Raw genomic sequence first — 20,453 nt, forward strand, 5'->3', positions numbered from 1 at the left:
TGTGGGGCGTGTGTGTGTGTGTGTGTGGGGGGGGGGGGGAATAGCACAGTGAGCCACTGGGCAAGAGCGCCCAGAATTGTGGAGTGGATGTGTATTGGGGGGTCTCAGTATGGTGGGGGCAGCAATCCGCCCTCCCATAGTGCTAAAGGGGAGGGCTGTGCCACACTACAGTCCCAGTTTGGAGATAGAGGAGAATCAGCTTTCATGCAGAGGAACCCTCGACTTGGTTTACCAATGATATATACACAGGCGTTACTTCATCTAACATTGTGTGGAAGGCAGTCAGCTGGCATGGGGGCACAGGGAGGTGGCCTACTCTAGTATCTTCAGCAACCATGCAGACTAGCCAGGACCCTGGTTTTTAAATCCTTCTCTGAAAGATCCATACACAGTAGACAACCTGCATTGGAATGCCATTTACCTACCTCAGCAGAACAAGGCAGGGTGGATGGGTAAATTGGCCCTATGGTTCTAGGAGTCTAGGTATATATTACAGTGATGTGTAGTCTCTTAATTCACTCCCTCTGCAATCTGTCAATAGAAGTCAGTCCAGCTTCTTATGAGCTGGTGGTGGGGCATTTTTGGGTGGAGATTGTGAGGACAATGTTGACCAGTGTTTGTTCTAAGTGCAGCAAGGTTCTCATTACATTTCTCCCATCGCCTATTTTAAGCATGGCTGGAGATTTTAACTGGAAAATTTCCCTTTGCTACTCAGCAATCTGTGCAAACTCCCCTTCCTTCATTCCCTTCTACATCTTTTACTGAGAGCACATTAACACCCAACCTCTTATTGCCAAGAGTCAGGGCCGGCTCCAGGCACCAGCTTGGCAAGCAGGGGCTTGGGGCGGCCTCTCCAGAGAGGGGCAGCAGGTCCAGCAATTTGTTGGACGGTCCCTCACTCCCGCGCGGAGCGAAGGACCTCCCGCGGAATTGCTGCCGCAGATCATGATCGTGGCTTTTGGGGGGGGGGGGGGGCTGCTTGGGGCGGCCAAAACCCTGAGTCATGCATTAGCCTCCCGTCCCTGTTCCTCATGCCCTCTCTCAGCCTTTCCCTCCTCTTGCCTTTAAGATGGCCTTATCACCTTAGCTTTCGGCATGATCCTGAGTCCCTTCAATATTAGAGGAGGGGAGTGGCTTTGTGCTAATGGAAGGATCTGCTCCTCAATGTGTATCTTGCTCCCTTTTAATTCAATGGGAATTGTTTGGTGAGCCCAAACCATGCATCACTCACAGCTAATGGTGAGGAATGGTAATCTTAGTAAATGTTCACCACGTGCCTTGTCCTGTGTTTCCAGAGCCGCTCATGTAACAGGGGCCTGTCATTGGGACCTTTGGCGCTACCACCATAGAAATTGACTCTCCTGCACAGGAGCGGGCGTACGGGACTAGGCCCCATATGAAGTTGGGGCTCTAGAGCGGTGAATAGGATCACGTTTTTGAGCAGAGATGGACTGGGGTGACTATTATTTTGACAGAAGTGAGAGGGAAATGCTACTGAACATTTGCTGATGTGTGAGTGAAAGAGAGGGGGACAAACCCACAGGCCTGAATGATCAAGAATAACTCCTGGTTTTGGGTGCCCAAGTCGCAACATGTTAAAGGAGCCTGATTTTCAGTCATTGCCTGCTCAGCACTTTCTGAAATTTAGGCCCCTTTAAGCTAACGAGCTAGGTAGCTCCAATGGGAGTTAGGTGCATAAATACCTTTAAGGAGCTGGGCCTTAGCCACTCTTGAGAATTTAGGCCACCATGCCGGTACTGAGATATTCAAAGAACATAGCTTATCTAGGGTTGTTTTCTGGACAAACAATTTTATTTTAGGTAATGCGTCTATACACTGTACATTCAGTCACTGTGGTATATAAGCATAGCTATTTTCATACATAATCTCATAAAGTCCTTTATTTTACAATATTATCTGTTTCAGGGGAGGGGAGGTGGAAAAGGGGATGTAAAAGGACTATCAAGGTACACAGCGCAATAGATAAATATGCCAAGCTTTTTTCTTATTTTTTTTTAAATCAGGCATTTATAAACAAGAAAGCATACATTAATTACATAAAAATAGTTCTAGAATAGTAGAGTAAGTCATAATATTGTCATTAGCAGCAGCATAGGAGAGACCAGGATAACAAAATGTGCTGAAATGCTATTGGCTATTATAAATGTATAGATTTTTTTCCTCAATTGAAAAAAAAAAAAAAAAAAAAAAAGTCATTTCTGTGAATTCTTTTGCTTTTAAAAAACAAAAAAACACCTCAAAAAACAAAACCTCCCTCTAAAACACACGAACTGACAGGGGGAAATCATTTTTTGTAATAATAAAATACTTTACAATGAAAATAAGGACAAATAAAATGCAAATGATGTCAAAAAGTTAACCCACATTGAAAACTTGCAAAAGTTTTTGTTTGTTTTTTTTGTTTTGTTTTTCCTTAACAGCAAAAGTTCTTCTTAGTTTAAAAACACAACTCATAAAACAAGACAACTACCAGGTAAGAAAGAGTTTTGAAAAAGTAAACACCATATACACTTATAATACAACAGTGTAAAATGAGAGAAAAAAAAAGTATTTACATGTTGAATTTACTTCTTTATTTTTTTACATTGGCTAGTTCTGTTTGAAAAGCAGAGTATTATGTATACTAGTTAGCTGCTCCATAGATATGAATGTTATTGCTGTTGGTTTTTTTTTTTTCCCTTCGTTAAGTCTTCTTTCAGTATAGAAACAGTGAGTAATTAAACTGAATATACAATTATCTAGGTAATATATTTTTAAGTATAGGGAGAGTCAATAGCCTGTATAAAACACCTCTTCTCCCTTTTAACTTCTTAAAGGAAACTAAATGGCAAATACAAAGGGAGGGGATGCAGTCTTACAATTCCTAGGCCCCCTACTGACTTGGGTGCACATGGAATGCAGCTGTGGTCAAAGTAAGAGCAATCCCATCTATGAGGGATTTACTTCAGTGCAATGTTGCATACGCAGAAATTACACACAGAACTCCCTCACTGCGAACAACTATCACAAAAGTTTCTCTCTCAAGTGTTACCACCATTATCAACAGATGTTTTCTAGAATCAAGTGCCTGTGTGATGTTGAAAATACCCAGATATCCCCTTTCCCCAATACATAGATTTATAATCCCTGCACAGAAGTTTTGAGTTAAAAAGAAAAGGACATGCTCTTCAGAGATGCCAAAATTCTACTATTTGCTCATTGCAAAATGTATTTTGGAAAGACAAAAAAAAATAAAAAATAAAAAATCCCATTTTACGGAACTCTCCTATTAATGAGTTGCTGGTGTAGATAGTTTGTTCCCACAGTCTTCTTGCACTACTGGGGGTGGGGTTCTTAATTTTATTTCCCTGCATGGGTTTAAAACCTTAACTTAGAGTGATTTTCTAATAGGTTGTTTCCTCCAATTTAAAATAATCCTACTTAGTGCTTGATGTTAATTTGAAACACAGTAAAGCGATTACACTCAACAGATTTATTGTAACATATCATGTGAAAAATCAAAAATTTTAAAACCTAATGGCATGCCCTTTGAATACGGAGAATTTTCTTCCTTGGTGTTTCTTGATAAAGCTATTTACGATCTTATTTTTTCCTTCCCTGACAAATATGCAGAGTTCATCCATTTTTGAGGAAAAAGACTTCATACAGACAGGAGAAGTTATGCCAGTGAATAAATATACATGCTGCATAATTACAAGGATGAAATATATGAGGTGCTGCAGGTAAGAAGGTTGTTTTTTCCTGGCTGAGACAGGTAGAGGCTTCAACACGCTGCAAATTTTTGTTAGGTCATAAGGAAAGAGACATTCAAAAGTTAGACAAAACAATAAAAACATTCTGCTTCAAAGAAGTCAGCATGGTGAAACAACAGGTTCGTTCTATGTGTAATTTCTTGACATGGCAATAGAGCACAGCATGTGAGAGACCTTCTAAAATATGCAACACTCAGCTAAAGCTAAATTATTTAGTTTCCCTTGAAGAAATAACTGAAAAATACAGATGTGGAAATCATAAGGCTGAGAACAGTTTTATGCATATTGCATAACAAACCCTTTACATAAGACAGTAATAATGCCCATTAATGAATATACATATGGCAGAGATTTTAATTCCATGCATATGATTTTTTTAATAATTGCAGAAAAAAATACAAAGAAGCAAAAAAACAAACAAACAAACAAAAACAAAAAAAAAAACCCCACATAAAAAATACCCCTGCATAAACAATGTTCCTTTTGCATTGCACTTTAGAAGAGGAGATTTCCACCTTAATTCAATCTCCACCATCCCAAACACACAAGGGCAAAATCCCCTGTTTAAACAGACAATTTTAATTTCACATAATTTACTTGGTATAACAATTTGTTTGCTCCCCACAGTTCTGCATTGTCCCCATAATTTGATTCCTTTCATATACCTTCTTTCTTTGTACCTAAAACATATATGAACTTTACTTCCCATTAATGCTCACAGTTACAATGGTTATTATAATGGATTCAAGCAAACAGCTCTTGTTTAAAAAAAAATTAAAAAATCTTTTATTTCTCTCTAATGCACTGTAAGTAAATACTATAATTTTAGGATTGGCAGCCGCTTTTTGTCTACTGGGAAATAATTTTCAAGCTTACACAGTTTGCATAAATGTCCAAAAAGAAAATAAAGATTACTAGGAATGTGCTTCACTGAGAATAACTTCTGTTTATAATGATGCACAGGTTACTTTTTTTGTTGTTTAAAGTTGGAAAAAAAAGTCAACATTTCCTTTACAAGATGCTGAAAGGAAAAATTAGCTGGAAGGCACATCAGCAGCCCCAGGTCCAATTTTTACCTTATGCCTTTAAACTTGGGTGCACATTGAGATATGTGTTTGTTTTTTATGAAGCGATTTCCCTTGTTCAGTAAAGCACTGTATGTGTGTGTGTGTATACAGGTGTATACACACACACACACACACACGGAAAGCCCAAATCTCCACATCCTTCCACTTTGTCGATATGTACAACCATGCAAAGCGAGTATAAAATACTGCTACTAGCATAAGTATATGGAAAATCCTGATTTGGTAGCTCGATCCCTGGTCTGCATTCACTTTGTCTGGGTGAATGATGACACGAGGTGCTAAGCTGTGGAGAATTGGGCGGATGTTTTGAAGTCTTTAAAGCACGGTTCAACCTAGAATAATCAACCTGTAAACTTTACAACTGTGGAATAAAATGCAGAGGAAGATTTTGACAAAGTGCAGTTCTTTTAAAAAAATAAAAATAATAATAAAAAAAGACAAAGTGATGTAATGCTGCATTTTTATTCCAGGGCTGCGGCTTGGATCCCAAAATTAAAGTAATTTCTATTATTTAAAAAAAATAAAAGATGTAGCCTTATTCACAGCAGCAAAAGTGTCATTCTTAGTTTTCTGTAGTATCTGGTGTTGCACTGTCCTCGGGCACAGTAATCCTGACAGACGATGCCGAGTAGGTAAATCAATACTGAATTTATGAAAAGATTGTGTAACAAAGATGAGTTCTCTGGAAAACTGAAGTAAAGATTTCAGAATGACTTCAAAATGCATGTCTCTCTTTTTTTTGCTTATCTTTCAACCAACTTAAGTTCATTCACTTTCTTTCTTCTTCCATTCTTTTCCTAAAACTGAAGTGCTCTTGGATGAAGTGAGTCTCTTGAACACATCAGTTAATGACAGATATCTTTAAAAATTATGGCGTGATTTACAAACACTGAAGTCAATAAGGCTGGATTTATCTCTCTCTAGCATACACTCTGCCCACACATGCACTCCCCTCCATCCTTCCTGGGGTTAGTAGAGGAAAACGAGGATCGTTCATACTAAGAAAAAAAAATCAACTTTGAAAAGCACTCTGAAATTCTCATAAAACCACATGACAGTGTTAAAACTGTGATGGCTTCCTAAGGGGTTGAAAATTGCTGATGAAATGGCAACATCACCAGAAGGCTTCTACAATAAGAATCCCAAAGCCTGTAACAAGTCATTTAAAAATTGTGCATCAAGGGTTTGTGGTTTTTTTTAATTATTTTGTTTTGCTTTTAAAGGTTCGTTATAAAAAAAAATCTCGTTAATTGTTTTAATACCAAGTCTGTATAATGTAATAATTTTAAATAGCTTATAACAAAAAGTTTGTTGGGTTTTTGTTTGACATTCCAAAGTGTTCCAGCAAGCACAAGAACAACGTCACAGCACTGCCATGGTTGCTTGCCTTCTACTCTGGTTTGAGTTGGACGATGCTGCTTGCTTGAAGTTTGCCAGTAGAAAATTTGCAGTGGACTCAAAAGTATTTAGTTTATAAACACTCTGTGTGGTATAGGCACAGTAAGATGTTGTGCTATATGGATTGAAAAAAGAGGCGTAAGTCAGTGCTTCTGTTGTAAAGAGTAACATTTGCCCTCCAACTAATTATAAAGTCCATATTTATAGATGTGTGCAGAGCAACACACACCCACTCACACATGCACGTGCACACACTCCCCACACATCCTCCCTTACTGTGCATATATGTCATTCTGTTTATGGATTAGATGTTTAGTTCTCAATGTCGTTTGCTGTGTTCTCACTGCTGGGATGATTGCTTGATTTAGGCCACAGTTGTTCCTGAAGTTCCTTGACCACTTTTTCCAAGTGTTCCCGAGCCTCCCTCTCATGCAGCAGGTCAGCTCGAAGCTGTTCCCTGTCGGCCTCGGCATGCTGAAGCTTAACCTGTAGGTCCTCAATCTAGAGGAAAGGAAATGGGGGGGAGGGGAGGGGAAAAACCACACCATAGTATTTCAGTTCCATTGTGTCTTTGTGGATTCAGAAAAGGATTCAGACCAATAACACGAGTAATTTATAGGGGCTATGAGACCAGTAATGTAACCTCCTGCTGCAGGGGATAAGAGGCTCAATGGCAGGACCAGAACATTTAACATTCCTACCCCCCCCCTCCCCCACTGTACAGTTACTATGTGCATTATGGGAATTGTTTGCCTTCTTGGAAGCACTTCACTATTACAAGACATGATGGACCAGTGGTATGGTATGAATCTCAGAAGCGTTCGACAGGGGAAAGACCAAGTAGGTCATTTACTGAACCCAGTGAAGTTCTTATGCCCATGGACTTTTAAGGTAGCAACATGAAAGGGTGTAACTGCCTGCTAAATAGCTAACGTGACTAATTTCCATGCATTTTAGATGAGTTATTAGCATGATACTCCAAAAATGCATTCCGATTGGCCAGCTGAACCTTCAAGCTGGTCACAGCCCCCCAAAAAGGCCAACTGTGATCTCATCTTACACACAAGCAAGAATCCTTATGCCTTTTATGGTAAATGGAAGGGAATTTGAGGAAGGGAAGACAACACTAGTAATGTACAGGGGCAGCTGGGTGTGAGGTGTGGGGCTGAAGGAGGAAAGAAGTGACCCTATGAAATTTCCCCCGACCCCAGCCATAGGCTGTAGCTCTTGGTGCTACTTTGACAAATTCAGACTCGACATAAGGCCTACATTTTTAACATGGAGGGTAAACTAACCATTGGAACAATTTATCAAAGGGTGTTGTGGATTCTCCGGCCCGGGTAAATCAAGATTGGATGTTTTTTCTAAGAGATCTGCTCTAGCTCAAACAGGAATTACTCTGGAGAAGCGCCAAGGCCTGGACTACACCAGGGGTCAGACTAGCTGATCACAGCAGTCCCTTCAGGCCTTGGCGTGCTGAGGTAAAAGCTAAACTGGCAGCTGATCAATTCAGTTTTTGACCACCGCGAACTGTAAGTGCCTGCCGGGCCATAAACTGATGTTGAAAAGGCATCTGGGCTTCTCACACACAAATCGGGCCAAAGAGCCCCTGGATCCTTACACAGAGAGGAAGAGTTAGCACCCTGCAGGCAGAGAGGGGTTGTACTCCGAATCTGGGGCCTGCCAGTTATGCTGCAGGGGGAAGATAAACCAACACCCCTATTCCAGCATCAGGCATGAGCCTGTGACCATCCTCAAGCAACCCCAAACCCCGGGAAAAGCTCAGCTCCTCACCGACTCAGGTCCCATAGTCTGAGTGTCTGGCTCAGAGGGGCAAGTGCAAGCCCCAGCATTCAGGGGTGTAGGCGGGGATGAGGACTGTGTTGACTTGTAAACTATAACTTAGCCCAGCGGCAGAGGTAACAAAAAACAGCTGCAGCCTCATGTCATTTCCCAGGAAAAGGAATGCCTTGTCTTCCTGGGGCCGAAACCAGACCTGTCATCAGCAGGTGCAGGATCTGTCCACCCACTCTGAATTTAGCTCTCTGGGCTGGGCTATGGGAGATCAGGGCCCAACTTGCCATGCCTTTCACTACTAGATTGGCCCCTAACTCTTTTAAACTCCTGTCAACAAGCCCAGCCCTGGGTTTATTATGTCTTCTCATGCTTGTTTGATGCTATTTCACAGACTAAACCTGGCAAAAGAACTGTGGTTTCTTTGAAATCAATAACAAATTATGAAAAAACACATGCACACATACATTCTCTCGCTCTCTCTTCCTGTGCAAGTTTGGCAGCTACAAAGTAAGGCACAAGGACAGATAGTGTAACATTTTCAAAAGCACTTGTGTGTGTAAGTCACCCTGACTTTCTATAAAATTTTAGCCTCGTAAGTGCCTACGTCACTTTTTTAGCATTAGGTTCCTGTGTCATTTAGATGCTTTTGCAAATGTTAGCCCTCATGCTAGATTCATCTAGCTGAAAACCCCACAACTGGGGGTATTTGGAGAGATGGGAAAAAAAAAGTCAAATTTTCATCCAGAGCAAAATGGAAGAAAGGACACACCTGCAGCTCAGCAAAGCTCTATCCAGTAACTAAAGAGTTTATTTTATCTGCATGACCTGTCGCCTTGGGTTTTTTTTTTTTTTTTGCTAAAGTGGAAGTCAATTGCAGGTAACGCCCATTGCAACAGAGCTCAGTCTGGGTATGTTTAGTCTGGACACCTCTTATCAGTGAGACATCCTGAGATGCTAGGGAGGAAGCCCACATCATTTCCTGCTTCTGGTCTCCTGGTTAGGCATGTCTCAGAATGGTACAATCGGACCACTCCCCTTCCCGTTATTGAGAACCAGGGTTAGACGAATTTAGGTTGTTGCTTTTTCTTTTTTACTTTTACCGAGACTCTTTGAAAGGCTGCAGTTGTAAGTTTTGGTATTTGGGAAGAATGTGACCTGCAATCCAGCCCCAAATGAGGGTGTGTGTGTGTGTGTGATGACATGCTACATGAGGTATGAACTAATGTGAACACACCTATGTTGATCCATGACCTAATCCTCTAGTAGTTCAAATGCATGCTACTTCTATGGTGTTTGCATAGATGTTACATGTATCTCTTCTCTGTGTACGCCTATATCTAGCAAAGATCATTATTAATCCTCTTCCAAACGATGCTAAAACAACATAAAACTGGCTGCTTTCTGGGAGTTTTAGGGGAAGGATGGGTGGGAGGGTGGAGGGATATAGGAAGTTAGTGTGGAGAGAGGAACCGTGGCAGGAAGTCAGCTGCTTGGACTGGGAGCTAAACCTGCCCCATCTCCCTCCTGCCAGAAACTCCCTGTGATCTAGGCTCTCTCTGACCCATCTCCCTTATTAACCTTTTATTAGCCAGACTCTTGGACTGGGAACCAGTGGGGGAGATGGTTTGACAGAAGGTGGTCAAGGACGGAGCAGGTCTGAATAAGGCTAGAAGGCAGTACAGGGGAGGCCGATGAGGGGAGGGAATTGGGGAGAAGTGCTACTTGGGGTTTTTTTTGGAGAGGGTGAGGTTGTGAGAGGGTTAATGAGGGGTATGGGGCCTTGTTCTTTTAACTGGGAGGGAATTAAGGGCCAATCAGGTTGTTTCAGTGGGAGGGGAAGGGGAGGGGGGGCAGAGCACTGCAGCAGACTCCTTTTGACTGGTGTTTCTCATGGAAATCCAGGAGGCTGCCACTCGGCTCTCAGCTCAGCCTGTTATGCTGGGTCATTTCAGGGGGCTTGGAACAGTGGATGGCCTTGCATTCCACTCCACATGCCCTACAAGACCAAGACACAACAAGGTGACTTAAGGACGTACAGCCTGAGCTCTGGGGCCCATGGCTTTTGTTGGTGTGAATAAGCTATTGACTGTTTTGTTAGAAATGAATCTGGCTGGGGGGAAGGTGAGAGGGGGTAGGGGTGCGGGTTTTAATTTAAAAGCTCGAAGTGAAAGACTACTGCTGGCTCACAGCGATAAACAAAACTTCCTCCCCCTGGTGCAGTCCAGCCTGAGCTACACCTAGCCTTCTGAATCGGCAGGTGATCGCTAAGGAAATCCTATTACGGAAGGTGACTGAAATCTATGGGACTTTGCCTAATACTCTCACTAGATGAAATCACCCCTGTGCAGAGGGACAGCACATGGCCCATGGGGCTCAACTGGGACTGCAATGGTACTAAACCCAGTGCCAGCTCCCTGCACAGGGTGAATTTCACCTGGAAGAAATATTCTTGGCACTGCCTCTAGCTAAAAGGCCTGAACTACCAAGTTTGGTTGCATGATCTTCCTCAGACCTGGGGGCGTTTGCGGAGGGCCCAACTCTGGAGAAGGAAAGATGGACTTGTGCGTAAGATGCTGGACTGGGCCTCAAGAGGGTTGGGTCCATCTCTGCTCTGTCAGAGGCTTCCTATGTGACCCTGGCAAGTCACCTCTTTGTGCCTCAGTTCCCCATCAGTAAAATGGGAGAAAATTCTTTCCTACGTCTCAGGATGGCCCAAATACTACAGAGGGGCCATGTAGATACCTAGATGGGCAGAGAATATCCCTACTGGAGTCATGGGGCATACAGGCTGAAAAAGGATGGCACTGACTAACCCTAGGAAGTGGAGAGCAGGGAAACTTGCATGCCGATCAGCTCTCAAAGGCCTGGCCTTACCTGGGCAGAGTACTTGGCCCGCAGCCTGCCTGCTTCACATCCTTTGTCACACACCCGGATCTGCCTGGCTTGCTCCAGTTCCCGCTTTAGTCGTATCCGCGACTCATTGGCTTCTTTCATTTTCTTCTCATTCTCAGCTCTAAGACGTTCGATCTCTTTCCTCAAGTTGCGCTTTGCCTCGGTTGCCTCTCTCAGCTTCTCCTTCTTAGCCACGCGCAGGAACTCCAGCTCCTGGAAGGCACAAACAGTTACAGAGTGCCACTGGAATAGGTGCAGCACGTACAAGATTACAGCAAGGAACTGGGTTCAGAAAAGAATGAGATAAGCTCACGGAGGATAGGTCCATCAATGGCTATTAGCCAAAATGGTCAGGGATGCAACCCCATGCTCTGGGTTTCCCTAAACCTCTGACTGCCAGAAGCTGGAACTGGATGACGGGATGGGTCACTCGCTATTTGCCCTGGTCTGTTCATTGCCTGTAAAGCACCTGGCACTGGCCACTGTTGGAAGACAGGATACTGGGCTAGATGGACTACAGGTCTGCTCATATCTTCTCAAGTGACACTGGAAAGGAGAAATGGATCTAAACCAAACCCCGAGATTCAAACACCACTGTGGTTTGGGGGGGGAGAGAAGGAGGCTGAAATCTGAACCTGGTTCCAAATTTTGCAAATGACCCAATCCTTCCAATGAACAGAGCCAAAATCCCCGGCCCAAGGTACCCAAACTCAGGGCTTTTAAAAAGCCAGGCTTGATCCAAATTTCTCATCTTTACTGTCAAGCAAAATGGCTGTCACTGTCTAAGGCTGAATGAAGATGAATTGGAGTTCACTCTTTTGGTGCATCCACCATTAGTGCTGAATGCTGCACTGGCTGAAAGCAACTTTCAGAGCAAAGGATCAAATGAGATAACTCTAATGGCTGCCCTTTATCTGCAGACACGAAATTGAGTCTGCACAAAGTGAGGACAATGCAGCCCGTGAGTGCCACTTGTGAAGGGCAAAGCTGGCCAAGAGGCTTTCTACAGCTGCTGAAATCAAGCAACAAGCAACTCCATCACAGCTGGCCAGGAAGAGACGTGTGATGAGTGTAAAAATAAGTTACTTATTTTTAATTTCTAACATTAAGTAGCTCTGTTGTATTATCTACGTTTGCGTGCAGTTCAAGGGCTACTGCCAAGTAGCCCATGGAATGGAATGCTCTGCTATGGTTAGGAAACCCCTGCAGTAAAAGCAAATGTAAATCCAACCTCCGCTTCACTCAGAAAACTTTACCCTTCCTACCATCGAAGCTCTTAGCATGAATGACTAGCATGAAAACTATCACCCAAGCAAGAGCTGTGAAATCAAATTAAACCAGAGGGAAATGAAAGGGAACAAACGGAGAGGAAAAGGCTAACTGGTAGTTTAAAAAAAATTGTGTGTGTGTGTGTACGGACACATGCCCACGTTCATGTATCACATGCTTTTCAAATTACAAATATTCTAATCTCAATGCCATGCCTATACACCAATTACTTATGTTTCTCTTTGCAAAAACTGGCTGTGATCTGGCTTTTTAAAGGGTTAAATTAAATGAACTATGGCACATGACTCCTCCCATCCCCTCCCAGAAGCTGGACTTCCTCTCTGTCAGAGGCAAACCCTCACAGCAACAGTGTCTCTGGTAAGTAACACTCTGCAGTGGGGTCATGGGAAATTCACTCCTTTGACAATCTCACTTCCCAGCCAGGCCATTGTTAGCTCAACCCCGACATGGGGGGCGCGCATGCACGTACGCCCTAGCTCCGTGGAATCGGAAACCCAGAGCTGCCAAAATGGAAACCTCGGGCCAGACGCATCCTCTCTCCCGGTCTGACACACTCCTTTGCTTGATTAATCCTGTAAAGCTCAACTTGGGTTCAGCACCTGTTTTACATAAATGAGGTTTGCTTTTTTTATATTATACATAGCTGGCTTCAATGAAACACAAGGAAATCGAGTGGCTTGCCCCTAGGGCACACAGAGTGAGTGAGCAGCTCTGGCTGACTGAAAGCACTGGACCTCCCTTCCCTGGGAGCTGACCTTGCAACCTGTGATACCGAAGACTTCCTTACAGGAGCAGTATATTGGTGTGACAGAACGGGCTGCAAAACTGAGCCTAATGGAGGAGTCAATGCCAATAGGTTGGGCAGACTTTGGTTCAAATACGAATCAGGTTCATCCAGGCACCTTTCTCCTGCTACGGGGACTGTGTTAGAGCACCTAGGTTCTAATATTGCTTTGTCTTGGTGCAAAACCTTAGTGCAAACAAATCACGTCTACATATGAGCCACTGGCCCCCCAAACCTGGCACTTGTTGGCTGACAGGAATGTGTGTGCCTGCTTTTGGCAAATAGCAAGAGGGTCTCTGCTACCAGCCCTCTATGCTAAAAATAACCCGGCGCTCATTGTTAAAGACAATATCCCTGCTCCATTGAACTGGGCGGGGGGGGGGGGAGGAGGGGGGACAATAACACCTAGTTATGCTCCAACTAGTTACCAGCTAGTTCTGCTTCATATACAGTATCCTAAGAGGAGGTTGGACTCTGGTTACTAGCACACAAATGTAGATAATTACTATAGACTGGCAATCTCAACTCCCTCCCTCCCGCAGCGTGCTGATGCCACGCCATGCCATGCCCTGCCGAGATGCGCCTGGGTTGGACAATGGGGAAATTTTACATGCTTCCCAACAGACAAAAGCTCTCAATAGGCCCCTTTGAGGAGAGAAACGTGTGAACTTCATCGAAGTGAAAACGATTTTAACGCGGCTGGGCCTGGCGAGCTTCTCAAAGGGAAACAGGGAAGTGGTTTGGTTTTGGTTAAAAATTTGGGGTTCTCTCTTAAGCAGGGCAGGTGGCACGTGTGACATATAGCCAAAGCTCCTGTATGCCATGCATTGGCCCTTTTCTGTTTAGAACCAGAACTCCAGGGAATGCTGCTAATGTTCTGGGAAGACAGGTGAATTATTTTCCACACGAGACTAGCCAACTGGTTCCCCTGGGAGATGAATATGCAGACAGTGACAACAGGAAGCTGTTGTCCATCATTACCTGGTGCAGGCTTCGTTTAGCCTGCAAGGCAGCATTTAGCTTCTCCTCCTGCTTCACTCTCATTTTAACCACTTCATGGAGGAATTTCTCTTTGGCTTCTTTAGTATCCAGGCCACTGTCCAGGGCCTGTCTTAGATGCTCCAGTTCAGCTTCCAACCCGCTGCTGTGAGACTCAGCATGTGTGGCAACCTCAAAGGAGTTGCTGACAGTGGCCGTGGTTTGCATGCCAGGTGAGCTCATGTCCTTCGCAGAGCTGGACGAAGTAAAGGATGGGGAGGAGAGCGAGGACAGGGACGAGGTGACTGAAACAAACAAACAAAATCCTGAAGTTAACAAACGTTCACAGCAACCTAAGTTAGAATGGGATGAGACCCTTTAAAAAGGAGGAGCCACGCAATGGATGATCTTACAAACAAGAGAAAGGAAAGAAACATTTTATGCCTTGACGTAGGATGGAAATTTAGACTAAGCAATGCACAAGGCTGCAAGGCTCCCATCAAACTCAGCGGGAGTTTTGTCTGAGCACAGACTTTGGGATTCAGCCCACTGAGCTCATTGGCTGCATACAAACTCTCTGCACTCTCCATCTGGAGAACATTTCCAGTGCTTTGGGGAAGAACTGGACAGGGATATCCCGCTAGTCTCGGTGGGTGAAATTCACCTCTGTGCAGAGGTGCAGCACCAACCCTGTGCACTGCTTAAGGGCTGAACCTACCCTCGCTGAAGTTAAACCATCACAACTGGGCTGAAGTGGGACTTAGGTTGTACATAAGTATGTGATGGTTCCCTGAATTTGAAACTGGACCGCGTAGGGACACATGTTCCCTCTGAAATAAAAGAGAGAGAGAGAGAGAGTGTGTGTGTGTGTGTGTGTGTGTGCACGCGCGCCACCATTTGCATGGGAAAAATAGCTGACTGCACATGCAAGTCCCAGGGCAGAATTGTTTGGCACCAGAGGGCATGGGATGTATGGTATACTCATTTGCATGGGCGTTCACCCATTTTAATGCAAGTGTGAGGTTTTGTGGCTGCATCTAACACGTGCGCTTTTCTCTGAGTGTGCACCTGGGGTGCCCGCCAGTGAAAATTTCACTTTTGACTTGTGCCTCCATTTCTCACCATTATTTAAGGCTGGAATTTTCAGAGGGGCCTCGGGGAGTTGGGTATCTAGATCACATTAGGCGCTCAACTCCCATTGGAGTTTAACTTCCTTGGACTCCTCCGGGAAACCAAACCCCAAAATTATTTCAGAAAAAAATAAATAAAGGCAGGTAACTCACACTTACATTCCTCCCGGGTTTCTACTTCAATCTCTGCTTCTGACTCTTTGTCCTCTTCGGTAGCAGTGACGGTGCTCACTGTGTCCGGGACTGCTGGGTTGTCTGCAGTCAGCTTCCTTTTCCGTGGCTGGACCGGGCTGCTCATTGGCTCACTGCTCCGTGACACCACTGTGGCACATGGGGAATTGCTTACAATCTTCTGCTGAGCAGGAGGCGCAAGAGCCACGTTGGGGGCCACAGCATTCTCGAAACTTTTGTAGGAGTAAAAACTGTTCGGGAAGGGAGAGACAAAGGAAAACGGCAAAATATTCAGTCCCATTCTTGCCTTCAAAATGCCTCCTAACTAGCATCTTAGACTGAAAAAAGCCAGATCCTCCACTGGTGTAACTCAGCGGAACTGCATTGATTTCAACCCTGATTTTCACTAGCTGAGAATCTGGCCCTATGATCTCCATGAGTGCTCCATGCTGTTCTAAGTGCACAGAGGATTTAGACACGTAACCTCCACTCAGTTCAACAGGAATTACAGGCTAAATACTGTGAACATGGAAGAGACCAGATCGTCAAGTCTCCCATATGTTAAATGCTGTTTCTATAGTTCTGTCTCTTGAGCTTTATGGATTCTTCCAAGATATGGTGCTTTTACATCTAACCACCCACAACTGCCTTCCAACTTTTGAGATTGCACAGCCTGGAGAAAAGCCAATAGAGTGCCAACAACATTCTGTAGTGCATAATTAATTTTTCCAGATCCCATGTACGTGAGTGTGTATATATATATATTATATTACATTCAATGAACTATGTTAAAAGAACATTAAGAGTGCAATGTCAAGCACTCAAAAGGTTGGTAAGGTTGCTGATGTAGCCTTAATTCAGACCCCTTGCAATTATGCAGTGAGAAACAATCTTTAATTATATGTTAAAGTCTCTACCGAGCATGTGCAAACTAAGATTTTTCAGAGGCTTATAACTGCCAAATTTGGATGAATTTTCACAGGGACAGCAAGACACATGCTCGAAACCAGGGTGACTACCCAGCCAAATTCCAAGCGCTTTTTTCAAAGCATGGAGTGCTGGAGCGTCTTAAAAAAAATTCTTACAACCATTTTGTTAACAGGAGCAAAACACTGTATTTCCCCCAGTCTCTTCCTAACTTTTCCAAAAAATTCAGTCTGAGGCAGACAACTGGCATGAAAGTTGTCAACCTGAGCAGTTTAAGTTTGGCAAAGTTATAAACAACTGAAAACAGGGACTTGTAATGGAACGTGTCAAGCAATTTCCAGTAAGAGCAGCGCTACCACCACTGCCTGGACAGGGACTGATTCTGATCATGCTTGCACCAGTGTAAATCAGGAGTAACTACTACACTGGTATGAAAACGAACGTGAGAGCAGAATCAGGTCCATAACAGCAACTTTCCAACGATGGCTGTCAAAGCCTCGGCTGCATAATTTGTACATGCAAAAGCAAGTTTTCATGTACAAGCAAACAGGGTATACATTTATACACACTATGCACAAGCACAGATTGCAGTCACAACTTCAACATTGTGAAAATCTGGACCTCCAGGTGTCAATGGAGATTTCCATGGGCAGCCCCTGTTGCAGTTACAGCCAAACCAACGTTCATATATAGATATGCACGCAGAATCACATGGATCTGAGCACGTTTGTACATGTACAGACCCTTATATTAAAAAAAAAATGAGAGAACTGTACAGAAGGGAGGGAAAAAACAATTGAAATAAAAATTGAAGCAGCCATGTTGGAATGACCACTAAGGCCCTAGGGGATTTGCTGAAAGGAGTGGGGGTGGCAGTGCTAAGAAATGCTGTTGAAACCTCCCTAAAAATAATCAGGGGCAGAATGGGGGGCCTGGGAGACATAAATCGTGGGCTGATGCAGGGGGACAGAATGTTTAAAGCCAGAAGGAAGGGAGCAATGGGAAGGACGCTGGAGACCTGGGGTCTATTCCCAGCTCTGCCCCTGATATGCTGCATGAGTTAGCATCTTTGTTTCCCCTCCCACTTGTTTTTCTTATCTATTTAGATAGTGGACTCTTTGGGGCAGGGATTCTTCTCTGTGGACGTTCAGCCCCAAGCACAATGGGGCTCCAATCTCTGGTGCTGCTGTAATAATAATAATAACCAATAAAGCAGCAACAGGCATGGCTTCGGAAGCCAATTCAGTTCATTCCCATAACAACCGGAAGGCCTGTTAAATTCTGAAATACTAGTACATTCAATAAAACTGGTTTAGAACAGTGTGTGTTAGGAAGTACGAAATCGAGATGTCCGGAAGGACAAACCAAACTGACGCCATGAGCCGGAGTTTGAGTGTTACTAGGGACAGCTGTCTCACTATATTTCAACAGCGCCTGCCAAAGGGACAAGATTGTAGAGACAGTAAATTTAACAGATGGATACAGTACATGGATAGTGGCTGGAGTGCCTTAAAAAGAATGAATTTAGGGCATGTGAAATGAGCCGTATAGAATGAGGAACAACAAATGCAGCAGGAGTGGATGCTTCCATGCACCATATTGCCCAGGGGGGTCTCAACCCTGCTCTCATGAGATCACCGGTACTGGCCAAGAGGATGGTTTGGGTTCCAAGGCCCATTCAATCCAGGGCATTTCTGCTGAGGCTGCCAACAAGGGAGTCAATGTGTCAGCTTTGGCAGTGATTTGGTGACAGGGGCACCTGTGTGCTACTGACCTGGGAGGAGACCATCCGAGAGGTTTCACAGGGGTCACCAAAGAGCTATCTGGTGATAACAACTGGTTCCTACCAACTTGGAGCAGATGCCACCCATCATCCTAGAAGTTGTTGGTCAAGCCATCTTTAAACAGCAGATGGGCAAAACTCTAGACCAACTGCACAAAATGCTTGTCTCTTTGCACCACTGAAGTAGCAATGACGCATGGACAGATCCTTCATTTCGCAATCTTTTGAGACACGTTTCACTCAAGAAAACCAAATTAGTGAATGTACAAATACTGCCACTTTCTTGTTTTCCCTCCCCAGAATCATTTAAAACTGCGGCTGCAAATACTTTCACTGCACTGCCAGCAGACTGACTTGAACCAAACAACACAGCCACTCATATCAGTGCAAGGGAAACACCCACAAAGGGGCTTGCTGTAAAATAAAATTGATTCTCCCTCCCACCCCATGGCTCAAGTCTTCTTACCCGTCTCGGATCAGTATGGGAAGATGTGTCGAGAGCTCTTTCTCGTTTGCTGAAACAGCAGGGGACCAAGGCCGGAAAGCAGAGAGGCGCTGACGGGGATGGACACAACCAATACTCTGCAAGGGAGAGAAGGAAAGAAAGGAAGAGAAAAATAAACAAAAATTGGTCACCACTGAGTATATCTTTCAAAAATATAAACTGCAAAGGAAAGTTATTGACGTGTGTGCGCGCGCGCGCTTGGGTTCTGTTATCTCTAACACAATTCCCCAACGGGATCGGCTTGCTGGACCTAACTGCTTAGTGCTTTTCACTGGAAGAGCCGAGTTGGATTAGATTTAAAATCCCATTCAGTTGTTGCTTGCCAACAAATAATATGTGGTTTGCAAGAGACCACCTGGGACTCCAGGGCCTTTCAGGATTCCTGTACCTCCGAGGTATCAAGAAACTGCTTATTTCATCCCACAGCCATACCGCCAATGCTCATTGAGAGGCAGCAGGAGAAGGGGAAGGGCAGAGTAATTCACTCTTCATCAGGGAAAGGTGGAAAACGTCTTTCATTTAGAGAGCACGGGCCAAAGCCATCCTTGGTGTTGTTCCATTGGCTTCAAAGGAGGGACACCAAGCACAAATTTCCTCCCACAAATTTACTTTAAACAGGGCAAGTGTATTACTGAAGAGTCACCTTATTGGATGAACTAGACAAGGACCGTAACCAACTGGATTGCTTTTCCTTCTCGGCAGAAGTTGGAGACTGGGAAGCAGAGTCATCAATTTTGGGCTTTTTGGAAGCAGGAGGATCCGAAGGGATCTGAAAGGAAGAGGGGGAGAGGAAGCAGAGATTTAATAATTGTTCTTTTCACAGTCAGTTTAGTGCCAGGATAAAAGGTGATATTTAAAACAAATATTGTTCTTTTCCCACCATCCCTTGAACAGAACTATCATTTCATGACTACATCGTAAAGAGCTGCAAATGGAAGAGACAAAGGGACAGAGACCAATGTATTCCACCACACAACACTGGCTTCATTCATTCATTAAAGCATAAATGGCAAGACACAAAGTTACAATACAAGGGCTAAAATGAAGCATAAATATAATTGAGCTATTCACACTGTGCCGCTAAGCAGTATCTGCCTTTTTTATTATTATTATTATTGTATGCAGAAAGGTAAATTTTAATGTGGTTTCTGAATTGGAAAGATTATTTTAAATGAGAACAGAGCAGACTTTGTTATTCTGTTTGCAATGGTTGTTATGCCGATGACTTCACTACCCCACAGCTGCAGTGGATTCTGGGGGCGCTGCCAAGAGCCGCTTTGCCTTTTCCACAAGTGCCTCAGATTGGCCTATAAATCACCCTCAAGCATAAAATAGTCCTTTGGCAGGCAGGACCCCTTTCCTTCAACACCACGAAGAAATAAAATTCCTACAGTCCCAGTGTGGCTTGCAAAAAAATTGGTAACTACTGGTTTCACTGGTGCGCTGGGGATACCAGATTGAGGCACCGCCAGCACAAACAAGGCTAGCGGACGGGCTCTGGACCTCATTCTGCATGAAGAGTACAAATAATAAAAACAAGAACACACCAACTTTCTTTCTTTCTTTCTGTGAGTTGGAAAACTCATTGCTTTTCCATATTGCTGTCCAACAGGGCTCTTAATGAGATGGCAGCACACTATGGCAGTAACCAATAATAATCCTAATACCGTATGTTTATACAGAGCTTTTCCATCCCACCATTGCGAAGCATTATACAAAAGCGCGTAAGTATCCACCGCCTCTGTTTTATACATGAGGAAACTGTGGGGCAGACAAGTTTTAAGGGCAAGATTTTCACAAGTGTCTACTGATTCTGGGTGTCCAACCTGAGACCTCTTAAAGAGGCCTGGTGCTCAGTACTATCTGAAAATCAGCTTCCTTTAAGGCATCTCAAGTTGAGCACCCAAAACTGAGTCACCCAAAGCCATTATCCTTGG

General features: G+C 43.9%; 1 protein-coding gene and 1 long non-coding RNA gene across 4 annotated transcripts in view; one reads left to right on the forward strand and one right to left on the reverse strand.

Moving 5' to 3' along the window:
- LOC135976974 (uncharacterized) overlaps positions 1 to 3,641 on the forward strand; it is a 29,977-nt gene extending 26,336 nt beyond the window's left edge. For both annotated transcript variants that reach the window (XR_010594257.1, XR_010594258.1), the window contains exon 3: positions 1,296 to 3,641. This is a non-coding gene — a long non-coding RNA (uncharacterized LOC135976974). The remainder of the gene's footprint in view (positions 1 to 1,295) is intronic.
- The window catches only part of SKI (SKI proto-oncogene), a 144,051-nt gene continuing 125,391 nt past the window's right edge, over positions 1,794 to 20,453 (reverse strand). The window contains exons 2-7 of one of the 2 annotated variants that reach the window (XM_065575229.1): positions 19,160 to 19,285; positions 18,478 to 18,593; positions 15,290 to 15,552; positions 14,004 to 14,305; positions 10,931 to 11,161; positions 1,794 to 6,760 (exon numbers count right to left, since the gene is read on the reverse strand). In XM_065575229.1, the coding sequence (XP_065431301.1) occupies positions 6,572 to 6,760; positions 10,931 to 11,161; positions 14,004 to 14,305; positions 15,290 to 15,552; positions 18,478 to 18,593; positions 19,160 to 19,285 (1,227 nt within the window). In that variant the 3' untranslated portion in view covers positions 1,794 to 6,571. Of the gene's footprint in view, positions 6,761 to 10,930; positions 11,162 to 14,003; positions 14,306 to 15,283; positions 15,553 to 18,477; positions 18,594 to 19,159; positions 19,286 to 20,453 lie in introns of both variants that reach the window. The other variant, XM_065575228.1, reaches the window with a different exon arrangement.

The sequence above is a fragment of the Chrysemys picta genome, chromosome 21 (assembly GCF_011386835.1).
Source record: "Chrysemys picta bellii isolate R12L10 chromosome 21, ASM1138683v2, whole genome shotgun sequence".
Classification (NCBI taxonomy): Eukaryota; Metazoa; Chordata; order Testudines; family Emydidae; genus Chrysemys; species Chrysemys picta.